At 44.3% G+C, this 21,853-nt stretch overlaps 3 protein-coding genes across 3 annotated transcripts; 2 read left to right on the forward strand and 1 right to left on the reverse strand.

The window, feature by feature from the left end:
* Nucleotides 1-444: 444 nt before the first annotated feature.
* PHALS_12482 (copine-like protein) lies at nucleotides 445-2,745 on the reverse strand (the record flags this gene model as incomplete). Its single annotated transcript, XM_024728040.1, has 3 exons — nucleotides 445-597; nucleotides 660-714; nucleotides 791-2,745. 3 exons carry the CDS (start codon nucleotides 2,743-2,745, stop codon nucleotides 445-447), a joined length of 2,163 nt encoding a protein of 720 aa, XP_024578556.1.
* An 11,916-nt stretch (nucleotides 2,746-14,661) lies between these two features.
* Nucleotides 14,662-14,923, forward strand: PHALS_12483 (uncharacterized protein; the record flags this gene model as incomplete). The annotated part of the gene is made up of 2 exons (XM_024728041.1): nucleotides 14,662-14,865; nucleotides 14,903-14,923. 2 exons carry the CDS (start codon nucleotides 14,662-14,664, stop codon nucleotides 14,921-14,923), a joined length of 225 nt encoding a protein of 74 aa, XP_024578557.1.
* Nucleotides 14,924-16,056: 1,133 nt separating this feature from the next.
* PHALS_12484 (uncharacterized protein) lies at nucleotides 16,057-16,424 on the forward strand (the record flags this gene model as incomplete). The annotated part of the gene is made up of 2 exons (XM_024728042.1): nucleotides 16,057-16,377; nucleotides 16,413-16,424. The coding sequence occupies 2 exons, from the start codon at nucleotides 16,057-16,059 to the stop codon at nucleotides 16,422-16,424; spliced, it is 333 nt and encodes a 110-aa protein (XP_024578558.1).
* Between the last annotated feature and the right edge of the window lie 5,429 nt (nucleotides 16,425-21,853).

Raw genomic sequence — 21,853 nt, forward strand, 5'->3', positions numbered from 1 at the left:
TAGTTTAAAATTTTCGCTCGAAGCAACCAACTGCTGAGTCATTTTAATGCAAGACACAATTTATAGCAGAAAAAAATGAAATCAACGTCGACGTGGGCGAAGTTTATACTGTCGATGCTTACACGTTTCAAATGTGATGGCATGCACGCAATTACTCGTAGGATAGTAAGCGCTGCAATACTTTAATGAGAAACTATCTCAGATCAAGATTATTTATTACGTAGAGATTCTATGCACAATACAGATAAGTCGATCAATCATCGTTTTAAATAATATGGAGACCCAACCTCCTACGACAGAGCATGCGTCGAACAAGGGTCTTAATCAAATACACTTTTTTGCCTTTCACAAAAATTATAATACTAATCACGCATTCGTGGATTGATCACTAAAATCATGCCGCGAAATAAAAATTTAAATAATATTTTGTTGTGATGCACAGTGTTAGACCTCGACATCCAGTGCACCAGCCATTCCTGTGCTCATTGAACTATTAACTAAGTAGCTGGTTCCTTGGCGCTGCAACGGCGTGCGCGGCGAAATATTCTTCATTTTAAAAAATTGCAGCAGTTGAGTGGGGATTTCGGCCAGAGTTTCCTGCCGACAAACCAAAGAATTAGCCTCTTAAAAATAGACAGGTCATCGAAAGCCATCCATACCTTTGCAAGACGCGCCGGGTTGCGACGAAACTGGTTAAAAGGGACAAACTGCACGCTAATGAACAATAAAAGCACCAAAGATTATTAAAGATGAGTGATACCTTAATATAGTTAGAACAAAGTAAACGCACATATCTCGTGCAGCTTTGACATGCCTGGAATCGATAAGCACCTTTCCGTCAGCATCGAGGGCGCTCATCGCACTAAAATCAGCATTTCCTACTCCAACAATCACTACGGAAAGTGGAAGCGTCGACGCCTGCACTAATTCATCGATTGTTTCCTGAAAGTCCATGATGATACCATCCGTAACGATAAGAAGCACAAAATATTTCAAACTTCCTCGACCACCATGTTCTGCTTGTGTAGAGAAAGATCTTGCTATAGCGGAAGCCTGATGTACGAGTGGAGCAAAATTTGTCGGACCATGAAGCTGCACAAATTGAAAGGAATCGGTATACGCTTTCAAAACACCTCCGATCCCCTCCACTTCTGGCTGATACGGATCGAATGTTAATGGAAAACAGTGATTCACAGCTCCGTTAACCAAACCTCCAAAGCCATACACCGGAAATCGCTTGTCCGAATCATAAGGCTCTAAAATGGCACCAGTTGCAGTAATTGCAGCTTGGTAGTCATTCATCTGGCCTTGATGATTTCCGCCTATAAAGTGTAGGCTCGATGGATCAGACGGAGTTCCGTTTGACGCCGTGTAATCAATGCCAACAATCAAGCTGACCTCACAGCCACCACGTAAATATTCAACAAACGTGTGCTGCTTGATTAATTCAATCTGCTCAATGATCAGTACGCCTGAATTCTTGTACCTTCTGCCCTTTCTTGCTTGCCTTTCCGGATTTATCAAATTTGTGCTTCGAATTTCTCCAGTTACCAATTCTAGTGCTTTGATCGTACAGCTACCGATAAACTGGTGCTTCCCACTCTTTTCCCAGTCCATGCATTCAATCTTTAGCATCCTAGACAAATCGCCATTACACAAAGTTTGTACACTTATGGTCGCAAGACGCCATTTTGGGTTACAATTGTCCATAATAACTTCGCTACGCCACACCAAAATCCACGACGATGCTGCAAATGGGTCAGATCTCTCATCCCGTAGACGATAGATATTCAAAAAAGGGTCTGATGCGCCAAACCAACCATCTTTGTTGTCTAGCTTAGAGGCAGTAAATCGGACACTAATTGATTCAGAGCATGTTGCAACCTCTTCCGCTTCGATAACTACGTGGCCAGATAACTTGTGTATATGTTCTCTACTCTTTTCGCGCTGCAACAATTTTAGCACAACGGATTGCCCCGTAGAAGACATCAACTGACCCATTGTTATCTCTACACACCCGAGAAAATCGTGGTCAGATAATCTTTCCGACGAACTATCTCGATCAAACACTTCAATTCGCAATCGTTGAACTTCTTCAAAGAAATAATCAACCTGAAAAGACTTGACAAATCTCGGATCGGCCGTGTTGTAGATTGTTTCTGTACGGCCAATTTCGCTCCATCCTCTGTGCTGAGCTTCCTGCATGTATACCACAATAAATGGATCTGACTGGCTCAAAAAATCGGACCTTTTCAATCCTCGGCACCGAAATCGAAGCTCTACGACACTGGAAGGTGTCGGAGCCAAACCGTTCGGCATTGCCGCCACATTGTTTCTCATCGAAGAAAGATTTTCAAGTTGAAGAGGTCCAGACCCACCATGCAACGACATATCTCTTAAAAAAGGAGCTGGTGGATGTTGTGATGACTCCATAGAAAGCCTAGAATTCTGAATGGGCGGTTGTTGAGAGTAAAAACTCGCACCAAAATTCGAAGTATGATGGCTATTGTTAGAAGCATACGGCTGCTGAACAAATGAGTCTCTATTAGGAGCCGACGGTGCGTGGTGCTGTCCGATGTCCGGGTACAGGGACGCAAATGGTTGCGATTGGGTGTGACTTTGAAAGGAGCCGCGCCGATCTTCGGGAGGGGTCTGATGGGCTACTTGGTACCCATGATTTCGGTAGTCGATGGGGGGAGCAGACGGCGAGTGTCCTTGAGGTTTTGGAGGGAAGTGCGAATACATGATTAATTTCGAAATGAATTTCTACGACCGTTTTTTGCATTTAGGCTTGAGTAGTTAAAAAATCCAGTTTGGAAAGAATCGAGTTTGTTCTTTTTCACCCATTCGTAGTCAAGGAAAATGGTACGAGTCTATTTCAGAACAGTGTAACCATGACATCCAAACCTGCGAAGAAATACCAAACTTCGTGTTTTTCATGGCTTTTATATCCATTTAGATGTAGCAGATGGTGCAGTAGAAGTCTGGCTGGTCCATCGGGTACAGTACCTAAGCTAAATTTTAGAATCTGTCAGAGAGACTAAATTCTAACAGTCTCTATACATCTAATCTGGAAGATGTTGCGAAAGGAGGTCTTGTACATTTTTTCTTTTTAAATTGCTTGTCAGGTTTGCAATCGCTGACACTACCAAAATTAAACACCGTACATTTACTTGGATCTAGAAAAAACTTCTGTGAAGTCAAGGGTATACATACCGCAGCAGGATAAAATTGTTACCCAAAATACAATGAATGCCATGTGACCTATTATGGTGTACGCACATGTAACACTGTTGATTCTCCGACAAAGGTCAGACGGTACGGATGAGAATGACACCACTCCACGTGACAAACATAATCAAATGTCTTGAATAGTACTTGGCATTTGTAAGTGCGTATCGCATTAGAAGGCACCTAAACATTTTCTCGCTCAGAATCACTTAAGCACTTTAGTTTCGACTCCTCATAGTTGAGATCTTTAAAGCAGAAAATTAACAAAGCCCAGCAGCCCTCGGCTTGAAGTGCTTCATTTTGCGGATGACTCTCCATTGCCTTAAACACAGCACTGAGCGCACCTTGCTCTCGAGCGAAAACCAGATCTGGCTCTGAAAAAGGTTGAACAAAATATTAAGCATGACTATTTAGCTCTTGTTGGACATACAGGCTGTTTGTCTCACCATAGGCAAGGCGCAAGAATATTAAGGGTTTGCTTAAAGTGGACTTCTCATACAGAAGTGCTATCTATTCCGCTTTTGAGTGGTGTGTACAGACCCACCGCCTGTGCGCTTATATATGCGGACTCTTTACGTCAAAGGTTAATCTATGTAGGGTGTACGGCAACATCTTGCACTTCGGACTACTTGTCGTTAAAGATACCACCGGAGCTTTAGACTGCAGGATGTAGCACCCGAGACAACTGTAATAAGCTCTTATTAATCGTTGTTTTCGAAAGGGTGATCACATTGTAACTGTCATATTTCATATTTAACACTTACATCTTTGTACATTTTTACTTTTATAGCTGTACGATTTTTACATGATACATGGTATAATTGTGAAATTCATAGGTGCCGAAATATCGGTATTTATCGAGATCCTTCATCGTATAAAGATAGCAGATAGAGAACGCATATATTTGTTATTAGCCTGTCTTATGTCAATCCTAAATTTATTCTCTTGAAATAGCAGACCAAGTGAAAAAGATGTTAGTTTCTCTGTAACTCTCCAATCCAATTTTTGTGCGTTTGCGAACGCAAATTTGGAGAATCAAAGCTTGCTCTATGCAACCGCGCTGTATTTATAGTACTTGTTGGTCGATTTCATGTCCTAGTCGTGAAAAGACTGCACGTTTTGTATCGTCGGAAAATGAATTGATGAATGTCTGTTCTCATTAAAAAACGTAAGAAAAGCTTTCGTCTATCATGGGTCCTGATGGGATCAGAGAATTGCCAATACAGAGCCAGAAGCGGTAGTCGCTTGCCCAGAGGAACTTGAAGATTGGGCGTTCACTGGCCCAAGAGCTTCCAACAGGGAGCAAACGAGTCCTACTATGAGACCGCTGATATTAAGCGTCCGGACACTCGAGGGCCGAGAAATAGAAAACTTTTCCGTTCGGTTGAGAAAGGCTGAGATGGCCTGATTTGTAGACCCACAGCGCATCGCTATGGCAATTTCCAAGCTCGGAAGTCGCGCAAGAGGATGAGAGCATATCTGCAATACCTTGAAAAAGAAGCTTTCTCAGTAAGAAAACGTTTAATAGACAGATGTTTCGGCTAGTTAGGGGTGTCGGGCACATTTGACGTTGTTATCTACCCGTTAAGAGAAAACTAGCTTAGCTTTCATGTGCGTGTATGCAATGTTGACCCAAAGACGTCGAGGTTCGCCGCCATCGTCCAATCTCTTCGTCTTCAAAACGGCCGTGAAAGCACCCATAAACAGAGGCGCAAGAGGAATCAATGTCTACACCGCTAGCATATTTTATGGTTTAGCGCTAGCAGCAGTGTGGCCTACCAAAATCCGCGGCAAAACGATTCGTATGCCCAACCTACTTATGCCTTGGTAAGCTCAATTCAAAATATCTTACTAAATCTGGTAACGGTTTTCCAAAGGCTAAGGGGTAGACATTTGTGGTCGAATTGATTAAGTTTTATACGTATTTACTCGTCGCTTCAATACAGACTTTGTAATGAGTGATGTCTTGATGGTAACGTGTACCAAGTTATCGGAGATAACGGTTCAAGAGTTAGCGATTACGTCAAGGTTCGAGGAGATTCCAGACGGAAAGAATTTAATATGGGAGAAGTCGTTAACCTTCCATCTGTTTTCTCTATAACGAGATTGGGAGATCAAGAACACGTTGTATAATAAAAATGCATAGTATATATATACTATATATGTAGATAGTTTACAAGTACATAACCAGCAGAAAGTTAAGCAGAAACAAGATCACTTTTTTAAATTCGTCACCGCGCGTTACATTTTGCAGCACTTCTTGGTCCTTGCTTTCTAAAGACCGTCGCCATCGCCATAACCAGAGAATTCGTCGCCGAGACCGCCTCTATCGCGCTTATTTTTTGACTAGTAGAGAAAATGTGTGTTTCTTTGGTAGAAAGAACGAGTTGATGTTGCGAGTGGCTAAAAGCACCAAGTAGCGCTTATGTTGTTGCTGTTCCAATGCTCTGATGCAAACGCTTGTTCCATTCTCATATAATTTCACATAATGACTGATCTGGTAGAGGCTCAAGCAAATCAGATAAATGCCCAAAATCCAATTTAACAAGCATTCACAGCGCAAAGAGAGCCGCGAGAAGTGAGAAACAAAATGAGAGCGGAAGGACTCTCAAAGCCGAAATATTATGGACGAATTGATGAGAGCGCGGGCTTGTAAATTCATCAAGTAAAAACGTTCGTTATGGCGATGAATACCGATCCGATGCAGAGTACAGAAACGCAACAACGATGTTTAGCGATGATTGTAGCCAATTTTAAAGGACTCACCGCTGCTTGGTACCAGGATAGTGCGCAGTCGACACGAGCACTGCCAGAGACGCTCATAGAGTTCAGGCAAGAAATTCAACCATAGTTTGAGCCAGCGGATTTAAAAGAGCGATTAAGAGAGGAGTTATTCAATATAAAGCAGAAGAATTGCAAGCATTTGCTGGGAGATTCGGGAATTTTGTTCCCAAGTGATCGATATGTCAGAGCGTGACAAGATTGCAATATTTAATCGAGGGTTGAGAGTGCGTACGAGAGAAGAGGTGCAAAAGTAAAATTGCAGCACCGTTGAGGAAGCCATTCAGACTGTGCTAGAGGTTGAAAGAGCGCACAGGTTTTAGCTAGGAATAAATATTGGAAGGCGAAATCAAGACTACAACAAGAGATACAGCAGACAGAGGTTCAAAGACAGACGATTCAACGCGAATCTGACGACATTGAAATGAACAATGGAATTGTGAGAAGAGGAAATGGAGACGAGTGAATCAGCAAAGCAACAATGCTCGTCAGAACAAGACATGCTTCAATTGTGGAAAGCAAGGACATTATGCTGCAGAGTGCAGCAGCCAAGACGTCAGAATAACAACGAATCAAGACCAATGGGGCACAACAATTACTCAAGAGAATATGTGAGACACAATGATGTAGCTGAGCAAGAAGCAAGCAAGGAAGTGGAAGTCTCTGAAAAGTAGGAAGAAACTCAAGTGTTCAGGATGAACACCAGTTAAGTGAATGGTCGCGAAGAGGAAGCAAAGATGCGCAAAAAAATAGCAAAGTCTTGCATGCTGATGGAAAGAATGGGACTGATGAATGGAAAACAAGTCAGAATCCTCATCAATTGTAGAGCAACAGACATACTATGTCGACCTGGATTTGGTCAAAACGTTGTTGGAAGCAAAGAAAGTTGGATTGAAGACTTTGATGGAAAATATTTTGAGGCAAGCGCGGCAAATGAGTTTAGCGAATCACTCACATTTGATTGACGGACTTTCAAGAATCTGCATATGATAGAATGGGACCTTGAAGATAAGTAATATGACATCATATAGGGAAAGCCATGTTTTTTTTGCTTAATCCGAATACACTTTGGAAAACGAAGAAGCTCTTAATGGTAGACATTGATAAAAGGGAAAGGGCAAAAGTAGCCAGAGCAGAAAAAGAGCCACTTCGAAGATGAGATCGAAGCATGGATGATGAAGATAAGCGTTGTATCCGAAACAGTACAAAAACATGCCAGCAGAGGTGAAGAAACTACCGGATATATTTCGAGATGTGTTTCCAGATGAGATATCCAGTAAATCGCCTCCAAAACGAGCTGTCAAGTTTGGCCTGACATTGAAACCTGGGACGAAATCGAAGAATACTCCATCATTTCGAAACAAAAGTCGAGCAAGAATCATCGAATAAGTTTGTGCAAAATGATTTCAATTGTCAAACAGTAACTGTATTTAAAACATATTTTAGACTGCCGAGATAAGATGCAGAGGGGTATATGCCTTCACGTGCCACATGGCTCAAGACTGCGACGGCAGACACGCCAACTCGCTGGGTAATATTTCGTCATGTAACCTCTTAAAAGGAGAACCAAAGATTTTCCTGCCGAACATTGACGACCTATTCGATCGAACGTTTGGATGCAACGTCTTCACGTGATATATCTTACATCAGGATACCACCAAATGCTTGTGGTTCCAGAAGCAAGAAAAGACACTGCGTTTTGCACGCATCGCGAAGTCTATGGATAGTGTGTTGCGCCTATGGGTATAGATGGGATTCAGGAGTATAATCCAGACTCATGAGATGTCTCTTTGACAAGTTCCCTCTTGTAGTAGTTTATATGGACGACATTTGTGTATTTTCCAAAACTATAAAGATCACATGGATCATTTAAAGACTGTTATTGAAGTATTGAGACGAGAAAATTGTACAAAGAGCAATTAAATGCGAATCTGGAGCCGAGAGAGTGGATTTTCTAGGACATAGTATATTACAAGAAGGATTACATGTGGTTTTGACGAAAATTCGCACCAGAGAGTAATGGCCAGAGCCGACTTCTTGCAAAGAACTGTTGAGTTTTCAAGGACTAGCAGAATATTACAATAAGTTTACCGCAGACTACGCCAAGCTTGTCACTGAGTGATCGGATAAAACCGTCTACGACACGGTGTTTGAATACGAAACAGTGCAAAGTGTTTCTGACATTCAAGCTCGCATTGCAGCAAGCGCCAGTGTTGCAATTGCCAAAATACGATCGACCATTTAATGTGACAACCGAAGCATCAGGATACTGCTGTGGAGCTGTTATTTTGCAGCAAGATGCAGACAGCAACGACCGTTCTGTTGCCTTTATATCAAAGAAGCTGAGTCCACACGAACTGGACTGGTTAGCACATGAGCTATCCAACTAGCATTGGGAAAACAGAGACATTATCTGCAGGGAACGCATTTGGACATATATGCAGACAATTCGGCATGCAAGTGGGTTATGAAGACGCTGATGTTGACGGAAAAGTCGACTTTACATTGCACAATAGACCAGGAAAGCTGGATGTTGTAGCGGATGCACAATCTTGACCTCCGTCAAAGCAAGTTCGTTTTATCATTTGCCAGATGCATGAATGCACGATGGAACATCTCAAACGAAGAGAAAACTGTGAGAGCTACAGAGAGCGTGCTGCAGCCATGTTAAGGTTGACTGATCGTGACACGGAAATCATGATTGACACACTTTTTTTGGGGAGGGAATCCAGCGAAAAAATAATGGTTGGGACGCCACAGCGTCATGTTGTCAATCATCCAACGATGACTGCATACAGCATGATTGAGATAGATGCAGATTGAAAAGAACGATTCAAGGAAGCCTATAATCAAAACCACCTTGTTTTCCAAAAGTTTAGAAGAGAGCGCCTTTACACTCAAAAATGGTTTATACTTCCTCAGAACAAGCTACTAGGTGTGGAGATTATGTGTACCGAACGATCCAAGGCTCAGGGGATAAATCATATCGCAAGCTCATGATCCGAGCATTGCCGTACATCCAGGAAATCGACGAACACAGCTAAATGTATCAAAATGGAACTATCGGAATAAACTAGACAAGAATGTAAAGTTGTACGTGTCATTTTGTGAGACATAGAATTGCTACAGGACAAGCAATTTGGGAGCGAGCGGAAAGTAAATGCTTATCGTAGCCCCAAGTGAATGTTGGTATACAATTTAAGTGGATTGGACAAAAACGCCATCATTACTGTTGTTGACAAATTGTCGAAGAGAGTCAAGTATGTTTCGACTCAGACAACAGCCGGTGCACCACAAACTGCAAGAGAGTTTTCTGATCATGTAGTCAGACATCATGGACTACCGACAGCGGTGATTAGTGATCGAGATCCAAAATTTATTTCAAACTTTTGGAGAGCGTTGACTAAAGTCATGGGAACTCAGCAATGCATGACGACATGTGGTAGAGCACAAGCAGATGGAGCTACGTAACGTTATAACAGAACACTCGAGGACCCACTGCGTTATCAAGTTTCGTTTTTTGGAGAAGACTGGGTAGATCATCTGCCAACGATCGAGTATGCTCACCAAAGTTTGGTGCAATTTCAACAGGATGTTTACCCTTCGAAATGAATGGTGGGAGAATGCCGAGAGATCCTGTCGCCAACCAACTGACAAACGAGTACGGTTTGAGCTTTGCAGAACATCGCAAGAAGATAAACAAGGTTGCGCAAAAATGTCTAGAGAGAGCTCAAGCCAGACAGAAAACCTTACTATGACAAGAAACGATCGAACGTCACTTTCAAACTTGGAAATATGGTATTACTAGCGGTCAGAAACTTGCCATTGAAATATGCTCAGACAATGACAAGAATAAGAATCCAAAAGTGGTACCGCGTTTCATTGGACCATTCGAAATCACTCAGGTCATCAATGAGAACGCCATGAAGCTTAAGTCGCCAAAGTCAATGCAGAAAATGCATGATGTGTTCAATGTGGACAGACTGAACATTTCATGAAAAACCAGAACAATTTAAATCAATATCAATACTAAACGCTACAGCAATCATTCTTGATGAACACTGGTGAAGAGTTGTTTATCCTCGAAGCAACACTGAAGAAACAAAGCGTCAATCTCAAGCAAAATAAGTTTGTGAAATGGCATAAATATATATAATATCAAGCAACATGGACTCTGAAGACGAATCTAAAAACCTCTTTCTCATTTCAAGTAATTGATCAGAAAGCTAAACAAAAACTGCTAAAACACAAGACTGCCAAAAAAGATGTAACAAGACATCAGGGGGAGAATGTAATGAGTATTGTCTTGATGGTATAACGTGTACCGAGTTACCCAGGATAACGGTTCAAGAGTTAAAGATTACCAGTTAGAACTTTAGCGGGCTCAAAAAGATTTCAGAAGATGTGATATCAATACAAAAAGGCCGTGACCTTTCATCGGTTTTCTCTTTGGAAGCTTAAGAACACGTAGTCCAGTAAAAATGCATGGTATATATGTATGTAGCTAGTTTTCAAGTACATAATCAATAGGAAAATAAGCAGAACAATTTGCGACCAACCCCACACACGCGTTACAAACATCATCACTTCCAGTGACCTTATCAATTAAAAGCATGTCAGCACACATGATAATTAATAAGCGCTTTTTTCGTACCACTCAAGCATCAAGGTAACAAAAGCTGGTTAGACAGCTCGCTTTACGCGCTGACATCTGGGCTTATTTTTAGTACATTATAGTAAAAGTGTCATTTATCATGTAATGTACCCTATTGCTTCGCTCAACAACACATTTATATCAACACTCATCAAATCATAAGCACCCAGAGTACAAATCCAAGTGTTAAGCACTCTGATCGCCGCAATGGCATCTGATCCAAATTCGAAGGCGGCATCAACTACATTCAAATTGGAGGGTCTCAAAACGGGTATTTTTTAATACTTCTACGTCCACCCAACTTCATTTGAAGGAGTGGTGAGTGTCGCATTTAATGTGAAGCAGATTTTACCATACCACGAGGGCCGGATTGAGTGTTGGGAATGGAAGCTGTACGAGCGCGCCAGAAGCCACGGAACTCAGCCATGCTGGGGAAGAAGAGAGAGCTCATAGCTGCTAGGCAGCTTCGCGGGACTCTACGACGACACATCTCCGGTAGTACAAACTATCTGCATCTTGCGCCTCAGCACTCGTATGAGATATACAAAGGGTCTGTTACCCACGAATGATGCCAAATACAGATGCAAACTTCGTGCGTACTGATAAAGTTTCAATGAGTCTGTTAATAAAGCTCGGGGATTTAGTAGCTTTGGACGAGGTCTTGTTCTGAAGCTGGATTGTAAATGGGACGTCAGTCAAGAGATGACATTACTAGAAATACAGCAAACCTACAACCTATTGGCACTCCAAAGAAGTAGGGGTCACGAACTTCTCTCCTGATGAAGCGTTGGCGAGTAATGCTCCATCTTCCGTCAAAAATTAGAAGCGCATTTAGCACGAGCACGTATCTGCGATTGCTTTTCGTGCAGAACAAGAGATTATCTAAAATCGATACAGTGATACTGCTAGGTACCTCGAGCGGAGCTCGGGGGATAGAAGCGGCGGTAATCCAAGATCTCAGGATGATGCAATTATATATTCTAGTCTCTAAAGTGTGTATCTGTCAATACAAGAAAGTACGACTGTATGTCGTGGTTCATGGAAGTGTAGCCTTGAAGAGACGATAAGGAACAACTGCAAGCTATTATCTTCCGCCCAAAGCCGATGAGCCGGAAGCGACTGCGTATCGCAGCCTCCTGTGTCAGAGCCAGTGGAGTTCAAGGGTGACAATATGTCGCAAGTTAAATGATTTTGTTGTGAAGGTAAGAAGGATGGTTCATTCTTGCCACGATGTGACAGAACTGTTATGTCAATACTCCCGTGTCGCGGGCACACCGCGCGGAGCAAATTAGCATGAAGGGTAAGTGGCAAAAAAATTTACTCGTGAATGGAGTATCTGGGGTATCCTTATGACTGAAAGTCTTCCACTGCCTTTATCAATAACGCCAAAATGCTGGAAGAAGAATCCTTCGGTGTAATTTGTACGTATCGTAGGACGCCAAAGTCAATAAAACGGTACTGTTTGTTTCGGGTTATTTTCATGCATTACACTCATAGAACACTGTGTGCGAGGAGTGTGACAGCTATTCTCAAAGATTTCTTTCAATCTTACCTATCCCTTGTTTAAGGAAGTATCACGGCGTGGTGCGACAGAACCACGACGCGTATCAATCCCGATAAAAGGAGTGTCTTTTAAATTTGACCTGGTTTTCGGATGTTAATGTTGTGTCAAACGGCGATGGCTCATGTCGAGAAACCGTTTGACGTTATAACATTTTCTTCCGTCCGAAGCCAGTTTGGTATGCGCCAATTTTCGATGGCAGTAAGGGAAATTACGAGAAGCGATTCGAGCGTGCTTATTACAAGCTAAATGAAGACACAGTCTGGGCGCGAGCGACAATCCTTAGAAATGATGTGCTGTAGAACATCATGACTCATTAATCAATGCTAAGGATCGAACGCCTAGTTAATTAGGTGCTTGACACTTGATTGGATTGTAAAGCGCTGACCACTTGCAAGCATGTCGTTGGACATAAGGTCTTAATTTTTTCAAGGGTAGCCTCTGTAGCTCTTGAGCGTAGATACCGCGGTACTGGAAAGTAATTGCCGTCGAAAGCGCAAATGTTCCTCTACAGCTTTGGTATCATTTTCATAAATGATTTGTCAGCCCTCGGGTGCGTCAAACACCGCCATGAAGTAAGTTGGGGATGGTGTCGATCAAACCCGGCAGAATCAGTGAATCTATCACGACGCAAGTGAACGTTATGCGCAGGGTTAGCAACGCTATGGCTGAGAGCGAAAATAAACAGATGCAATCGTAGGCAGACAGAACACACCGAATATGCTGTGGGGATACAGGTCTAGTTGAATGCAATAAAACTACATACACATGCAGTGATCGAAGTCTGTAGGATGTATTGTGGCAGTGCTACATCTGGCCATTCATATATGCAGGTGAGTCATACTCCGAATATCCTAATCAAATTCACGCATCCAGCGTTCTATGTGTTATCTGAAGTCATATCAGGATCCATATTTTACGAGCCGGTCTGAGGTGAATAGCTAGCAGTGGTACAATTTGTATTGTGCAAGGTACCCCAAATCAGTCGGTGCAATGACACAGCCCAGAATGAAAATATAATACCTGGCTGATCTCAGCCACGGACGCGCACCGTGACTCTCAGAGTGTGTTGACATAAGGTCACAACCGATAGAGCTCACGAGAGCCAGCCGCAGGGGGGAGGTGACCTCCTCAGGCACTTCTTAATGTGTAAGGGGCATCCAACCCTTAGGTGAACTGCTTGGGCTTGTCCGGCAGTTCGCTAAAGCTGTTACCAATTCTTGTTGAGGTGAGATTGTTTCCCTCAGTCGGAAAAATTGAGGAAGTTTGACCTTGTACTTCGGAGGGATTACCCTGATGCGATGATCGCTTTCAACTTTACGCATTTCGGACTTTATCTCACTTAATATTGGAAGGTTCGCCCGTTTATATGCGCTTCTCACACGTGGATGGTAACTGACTTTGCGGTTAAGAGGACCCTACGTCGGTTGCTGTTACATTTTCTCATGAAAAGAAGCTGGGTGTAAACAGCAGGTTCCCGAAGTGAGAAATGTCATGGGCTGCCACCTTGACGTTCGCGTTGTGCATTGAACTTTGCAAAGTTAGACATACTTTGATGCTCGAAGCAGACGTATGATTCTCGATAGCTAGTATCTGAACCTCATGATAGTTACAGAAACAGAAATAAAGTTCAGCTACACTATGGCAGTGATTAAAATCCAAGGTACATTCCTCATGGTATACGGGGTTTCCCAACTGTATTTGCTACAAGCGGAGAGAGAATCTCTCGAGAATGATGGCATGTGGGTCATGAACGCACTTGTGGATCCACTTCTCGATCTTGTGTTGCTAAGGAATCGAGCGGGAGGTCCACATACATAGACGTGGAGTGGATCCGAACCACCGCGTTGAGCGCATATCGAAGGCTTAATAGCGTGATCAAGACGTGATTTGATCAAGAGACGGCGTGACTCTTGCAATTGCCGTAAAGCAAACTAATTTGCTTGAGCTAGGTTCTGTTCTCTGGTAACAAGATAGACGCCGTCTACCTTTCGACCACTAGATGCCGAAACACTTCCCGCCAGTGAAAAGAGATCGAATTTCGAGATAGAGCGGGGAGGCTGAGTACACCAAAACCTTCTTCGTTTAGACCCGGCTACATCGTGCGTCATAGAGTGAGAGTATAGGATATTGGTCGAGACTCGAGGATGGTCGCTAGACCCGGTCTCATGTAGAGCTCCTCCGCATCGTCAGCAAGAAAACCATCAAACGCGTCAGCCGAAAGGACCGCTTTTTGGTAGAGTTTGTTGGGTCATTTGATTTGGTACACCAAAGCAGACCCCGGTGCAATTACGCTCGTAAGACCAGGCGCGGTAAAAAGTGGAGAGTGAGGATGAACTCAAGGCGCAATGGTTGCCTATGGAGCAGTCATGTTATAAAAAAACAATATGATTATGAGCATAATGTGGTCAATATTTTAGTGGTCAAGGGTGAAATGGGCAAGTATTGCAGTCTTGTGTTCTTAATCTTGGTACACATGTTTTCATACCATTACAAAAAATTTCGAGATACACTTACACTTGGTGTATCTGTAAATGTCCAAAAGAACCTGAATACCATTTTTATGGAGATTACGGATTGCGGAAAGGAGTGGTCTGAAGAACGCGTCTACTGCGAGCCGCACATTGACAAAAAGACAGTTTCAGAATCAGAGTTGATAGAACAATATGTGTTAGTCAAGAAATCATCTACCATGAACATATGGATTTTTGCTGCATTCTCTGTGAGTTTATAAACGCGGCTTTGCGAGCCAAAGCTTTTTTTTTTGTAAAGTGCACGTCGACCCGTTACAATCGATGCGAATATGCTGCAGAGGCCCCTCCTTGGAACGCTCCAGCCAAGCGTCGATGGATGCACAACTGCCTTCCTCCGTAAAGACGCTTATCTATGCGTTCAGCTTTGTTTGGGCAGGTAAATGAAGACCTCTGTCATTCTGCATTGAAAATGTTAAGATGGTAAAATATGCGGTCATGATCTGATGCCGCGCGTTTTATCTCACCAAACCCTCTTCGTGCGATGTACAATCGACAAATAGGTACCACCATTAAAATAGACGTTCATGCATGGGGAGTCGATAAGAATATGTCATGGGAGTTTGGGAGTTTGGGAGTTTAACCCGCCTATCCAGGCGTACAAAGTTCTTCTTCACTCGTCGAAACAAGTGAGACTTTGCAAAGATTCTCAGAAAATCAGGAACTGCAATTCCTAAGATGGTTTAAAATTTGCACTTAGAGACAGTTATCATCTTCATTGATAGTATAATAGGGTGCGCGAACACCCAGCCGATTTCATGGCCTAGGTTGATGACCATTAAATATCAGGTACAGCTTCCGTATTGCAAGGGCCGATTGGGGTACAGGAAGTGATAGCTCTTCAAGCACGTCAAAGTAGTGAGTCTAAGCTATCTCTAAAATATGACTGTTAAGCTGCAAAGCAGCCCAGTGGTTCACTTAGATGTTGCCGTATCAGCATCTGCGTTTTACGACCTATCCCAACGATCTAGGCAGAAAAACATATAGTGACGAGTTTGCCGAAGTATCGTCAAACCATCTTTAAAAAGAGTAAATCATTTTTAATCAGGTGCAAGGAGATCTACAGAAATATTCTATGTCTTACCTTGTGGAGGTCGTGCTACATGAGGTACAGTACTCGAGGGATCGATGCTCTCACCCCAAGGTGGTATTCAGCACCAAGGATTACTGGCAATTAGCATTATTGCGTTCAGGTCACGACTAGGTGAAGCCGCATTAAATTCTGATGTATGCTGAAGTGTCGTATTATTACAAATCACTCAAGCTGCCAAAATTACAAAACAATACACGGGCAATAAATGTGGCAATTACTATATCGATGCATTGACGAAGAACGTCATCACCGTGTAATATATGAAGAAGGTGCAGATAGTTGTTTCCGGATTTGGTCAGTCACTCTACATAATCTCATTAGAGGACCTGACCTCCAATCGAAACAGGACTGCCGTGATTCTGGCCAGAGAAGCTCCGTTATTGTTGCCGGATCAGTGAGCGATACGCTTTGCTTAGTAGTGATAAGAACATCGCCCACAGCGATCGAAGCTTTGAAAGCTTTTCCTAAAGTTATGAGTCAAAAAGAGAATTTGCGATCGCAACGAGTTCACGTCTTGACAGGGAGGGTACGTACACATTTGACTTTTGCTTTTTGGGCTAGAACGCATCATAAAAGACCAAGAAGAAGCGTCATGATTAATACTAGGTCGTCCATCGATACACCAGTAGATTGACTATTAAATGTAGCCTTTAGAGACGTATTTGTTGACTTCCGAGTTTATACAACTTTATAAGCGGAATGCTGTTCAAATGACTTCATTTCAGCAGTCATACCAATTGATGTTTGCCGACGCTTGACCTGAGCAGCCTAAAGCAACTTATCCATCGCTATTTCGTTATCTAGAAGCTAAACTCAAATACAGAAAACTTCTTTACGGCCTTATCTTCATGATTGCAAGTACGCAACAAACTGATCGACGCTTATAGCTATGGATGCCGTATCTAAGAGATCATGGAAATAGACATCCAACTCAATAACCGCATCGCTGATGCAACTCACAAACTGATAAAATTCTGCATTAAGAGACTCGACTGCAGAATCTGACTTCATTGTCTTCTTACCTACTTGCTTATCTTGCCTATCTTGCCTGTACAAAATCTTTTGTAGCTCGTGTGATAATACGAGCAAAAGGCTTGGCCTACATATTCGTAATTAGATGCCGCTGGGTAGATCTCAAGAGTTTTAATAAGATTGTGACCATGTTCGTTCGTTTAACATGCGCCGCGGACACCTCCGCCGATCCGTTTATATATGGCGATGTTTTAAGAACGTGACAACGTTCCAACCTAATCTTGTTCCAGACTTTGCTGTCCTCAAGTGCCTAAAATTCTTCTGGCAAAGCTTGCCAACCTTCAGATTTTGAGCTGCGTGATGCTTCAACATATGCCTTCGGGTTCTGTCCGTTGGCCTGAAGCACAGAAGTTAGTTACCAGTCAACGTGTCAAACATCAACCGATTGGGTGCTCCACGCGTAGCATCACAGCCATGCACTATTGCCCGTCTTTCTCGTAGCTCTTCTTTGTGATATAACTCTCGCAGCAACTCGAAAAGCGGTCGGGTGTCGTTTTACTAATCATGATCTATTTTTTGTCTCAGAACTGAGTTTTCAGCGGTCGTCCGTACGGTCGGGAAGCCACTGGATTTCCATACGCCTGACCCTCACTTCAAGATATCTTGGGGGCCTTATGTTATACTCTGGTAGTCTTTCATGAAGCAGTTGAAGCAACGATTTGGCACTCCCGTTGCCTCCAGGAATTTGTGAACGTTGCAATTTGTTGTAGCGTAATGCACGTAGACACCAGCCTTGTTCACATTCGTTCCTAGACCCTCGTGTGGAGTAAGGCTTCCGCTCGGCGGATCTTGCTACTGAAGCAAAACACTCGATCGCTAAACGTCTACGTAGTCGGCCCTTCGGCCACTATACAAGCTGAGCTTGATAAGCGGAAAGCTCTCAGAGCAAGCTTTTCGGTACCACAAGAAACCCCAATGAACGGGTACCGCGTATGACTTCGAGCTTAAAAAGGAGACATTTCTTTATCCGCAACGCGGACTATTTCTGTGATGCCCATGCCTGGCAAAACCGCGCAGATGATGAGGAGCTCTTTGAGCGATGGATGCAGCATCTCCGGAAAATTTCCTCGCTGTCCCCTGACAGCGAAGCCATAAGGAAGTGGACGTGCGCGTAGAGCGCCACCTTAGATCTGAGTTTACCAAACGACGTCTTGCATATTGTCGCCCTGTGATATATAGAACAATCCATTACACTCCTGCGAGCTTTGTGTTTTTGCACACGGGTGAGTCTACGACCACAGCAGCTCAGGGATTTTGCTTGAGCTCAGCTCATGCCTTTCCGGCTTTGTGGGCTACTGCCAAGAAGCGCGGGACACACGACAACGCAAAGCGTCATGATTTTTTTGATCATAAGTTTCAACGACGTCTGAGCAGTCTTGCCGAAGTGGCACCTCAAACACCCACGAGCTGTCGAAGTTTGGGTATTCACGCCACTTCATAGGCCATTGGGTGTAACCCTGTCTACGACGTCGACCCACAAGGCGTTGCTTGTGATTGTGGAGATCACCATTCTCATCAAGCAGAGTCGGCGGCTAATGATGACGACTTGGTCAATCCCCGTTTAGTGACTCGCGATGCTCTTCAAGCATTGAAGGACAAAGACCGTCGTCACCGGCACTCCGCCGAGCATTTTTTAGAGGTCACCTACCGCTGTGCAGAAGACCTCGAGACCTTGAAGCACTCTGTGCACAGGCTGCCTTACATAAGGATTTTCCCGACCTGTCGGAGCGGCTCTTACCGTCGAGCAGACGAACACGTCATTTCGTGCGATGGTGGAGCACCTTGCGCCTGCTCAGAACTAGTCGCTGGTTTAGCTTCCGGGTGGCCGAGCGCCTTTGGGTGCCACCCCGGCGACAACGCATCCGCGATTACTTACACCGGACCCTGGTACGACTTCAGCAAGCCCCCATAATACACCGGGTGGGTGCGCATCCTTCTTGAAAGGTTCGGCGTATACGCAAGGCCTCGCTTGGCCACAACCGTAAACGGTCCAGAAAAACAGTGGACGAAGCTTTGTCTTAAAGACAGCTGAATTTGCATGTGTAAAAAGCTTTTAAACCAGGTCTCCGACCTCAAAGTTGTCCACTTTTCTTATGCTTCTTCCATCTACCTATTCTTTTCTGCATGTTTTGGCTTTCAGTAATCGCATCGCAAACGTGAAGTAGGACACTTAGTCTGGTAGACAGGAAGTCATCGACTTCTTCGCGGATGGTGTGGGGGCTGACATTAGCTAGCTCTGAGCCATGGGATGACAGCATCAGCGGGATGCGAAGATTAACAAGCCCGTTCGCGGAGAACGGCGTTGAGCAAGTAGATGAATGCTCTGCATTGTTCAGATCATACTCTACGAATGGCAACATGGCGCTTCAGCGCTTCGGCGTCTCAGCGCAGAAGCAGCAAAAAAATGCCTCTAACGACGCGATTCACTCGCTAAGTCTGACAATCGATCTGCGAATAGTCCTTTGTTGACATAGCCAACTTGGTGCCCAGCTCCCGGAAGACTGAGAACCAAAACTGCACAGTGAAGCGTGGGTCTCTATGAGATAAAATTAACTCCGGGAGTCCGTACTGAGACATGATCGAAAAACAGCGTTGCTGTCCCCACACCGTCGATGGTGTCCGGCACCACCACAGCATGAGTCATCTTGCACAAACGGTAAACAAAGACCACAACACCCGTGCTGCCTGCTGAGTCCTTTGGCAGGCCAAACAAAGTCCATTCTCATCGACCGCAAACACCCGAAGGGTACCGGTAAACTGAACAGCGGCGCCGCCGCATTCGAAGAGGGTTTCACCCTTTGACACGTGTCACACGTGTGAATATATGAGCTCGCCGATTTGTACAGCTTGGGCCACCAATAGTAGCAGGTCTTGGAGCTGTACGTACTTTCAATATCAAGATGTCGAGGGCCTCGTAGAGGATACAGTACTTCAAATTCTTACCATGAGGAACCACAATTCGTGGTATATCCGTTGAAGTGATGCTATAATATAGCAACCCGTTACTAAACGAATATCGGTGTAACCGTGCGTGCAAACGCCGACAATTTCTTGTTCGAATTTACAAACCCCTTGCTCCCGACAGCCTGTAGCAGCGCTTCACACATACTATCACCCGTGTATGCGACGCGGATCAAATCCGTCACTGACAACATCACCGTCGTGATATGAGCAAGCTCATAGTCTTGTCTGCGTAACAACACATCATTCAAAGCAGAATGCTTTGCTGGCTTATACTTCACCCCGAAGTTTTATTCCGCAAAGAATGAAAGCCACCTGGCCATTCTCTGCAAGAGGTGAGGTGACTGAGTTGCAGTGACTAATGTCGCATGATTTGTGTAGATCACAAACGGCTTTAAGCCAAGCAGCTGCACCCTGAACTTGACAAGTACATACTTCATCGCAAGTCATGAACTGGGTAGTTCCGCAGCCTTCAGTTGGCAAAGTTAGAACGCGATCACCCGATCTCGCCCCTTGGTGCCTGTTTAAGGCAGTGCACAGCCGATGACAAAGTCCGAAGCCTCACAGGCGACACTAAAAGAACGATCGGAATCTGGTAACGCCAGTATAATTGCATGAAGGAGGCTGTCTTTGACCTTCTCAAAAGTCTCCCGCCTCTTGGTGTCCCAACACCATTCCGTATGCTTCTTAAGAAGATTCAACAAATGCTGTGCCATGTTCGCATAATTTGCGCTAAACTTGTTCAAGTAGTTTGCGAGGTCAAGCACCTTGCGCAAGTCCTTTTGGTTCTTCAGAACCGGCCAGACCACAATGGCCTTAACCTTAGCGGGATCCGCTCGATGGCCACGCTTCCCAATGAAGCTCCCTAAAACGGAAATTTCGTCCGCGCTGAAGATGCACCAATCGGCATGAGCATACAGCGTATTCGTGCGCATGCTCTCGAGCACCGCTCTCAAATGAACGATGTGGTTTTCCACATCTATCCTCCCGTACCCCTTATTACTGTGGATGTAGACGTCGTTGAAGCATGTTTGTGCATACGCCCGGTGGGGCCTGAACAATTGCGTCACAGAGGAATATCACTCGCTCTCATGAGCGATTGGTATTAACCATCAACCAAGTCGAGTGTACTGTACTTCGTACATCCCACCATGCTGTTCTGAAGAACATCCTTTTTAGGAATTGGCGTCTGTGCCGAAATGGTGGCAACATTGAGCTTATTGTAAGCATGAACGATACGCCATTTGCCGTTCGGCTTCCGAACACAAAGCATGGGTGTCGAATGGGGAGACTTGCTCTCACGTACCATTCCTGCGTCGAGCTTCGCACGGAAAAAATGCGTCAATGACGTCGCACTGCTCCTTGAGCAGGGGACTTCGGCGTGTTACGCAGTATTTAGTTCCCGGAACCAGGTCGATCTTATGACGCACACCTCGGTCCGGGGGTTGGATCGAAGGCGGGTCTTTGGAGACGACGTCGTGAAATTCCCTTACCAAAGGATAATACGAATCCAAGGGATCCCGTAGAATTGACGATCCAATCCGTGAGTTCAGCACTCTTTTGGTGTCTTCCAAGACAGCTTCACCCAGAAGCGATGGCAAGTTTATCTCCTCGTCCAGTCGTACAATGACCACGTCGGACAAATCGCCTGCCTTCAAGGCACTGCCGAAATCTTCAAGGGACTTCTCGTCCAGCTCAAGAAGAGCATCTAACGCAGGCATAGCCTCGAGGCGGACGGCGCCATCTTCCTCCCCCGTCATACCAATGACGAGGGTGTATAACTGTGCACCATCGTCTACGGTAGACACACCCTGGATCAGGATCGACGTCCGGCGTCTTGCAGCCAGCATACAGCGTCGCAGTCGCCTCTGTACAAAGGTTCTATCTCTCGGTGAAACCAGGGTGAACACACACTCCGCGTTGTCCGGTATCACCCTCACTGTCTGCTCCTTTGGAGCTCCGATGTTATCTACAACATCCGACGAAGAGCTGCTAACTCCGCAGTCTTC

The sequence above is a fragment of the Plasmopara halstedii genome, assembly GCF_900000015.1.
Source record: "Plasmopara halstedii genome assembly, contig: Scaffold_614, whole genome shotgun sequence".
Taxonomy (NCBI): domain Eukaryota; phylum Oomycota; class Peronosporomycetes; order Peronosporales; family Peronosporaceae; genus Plasmopara; species Plasmopara halstedii.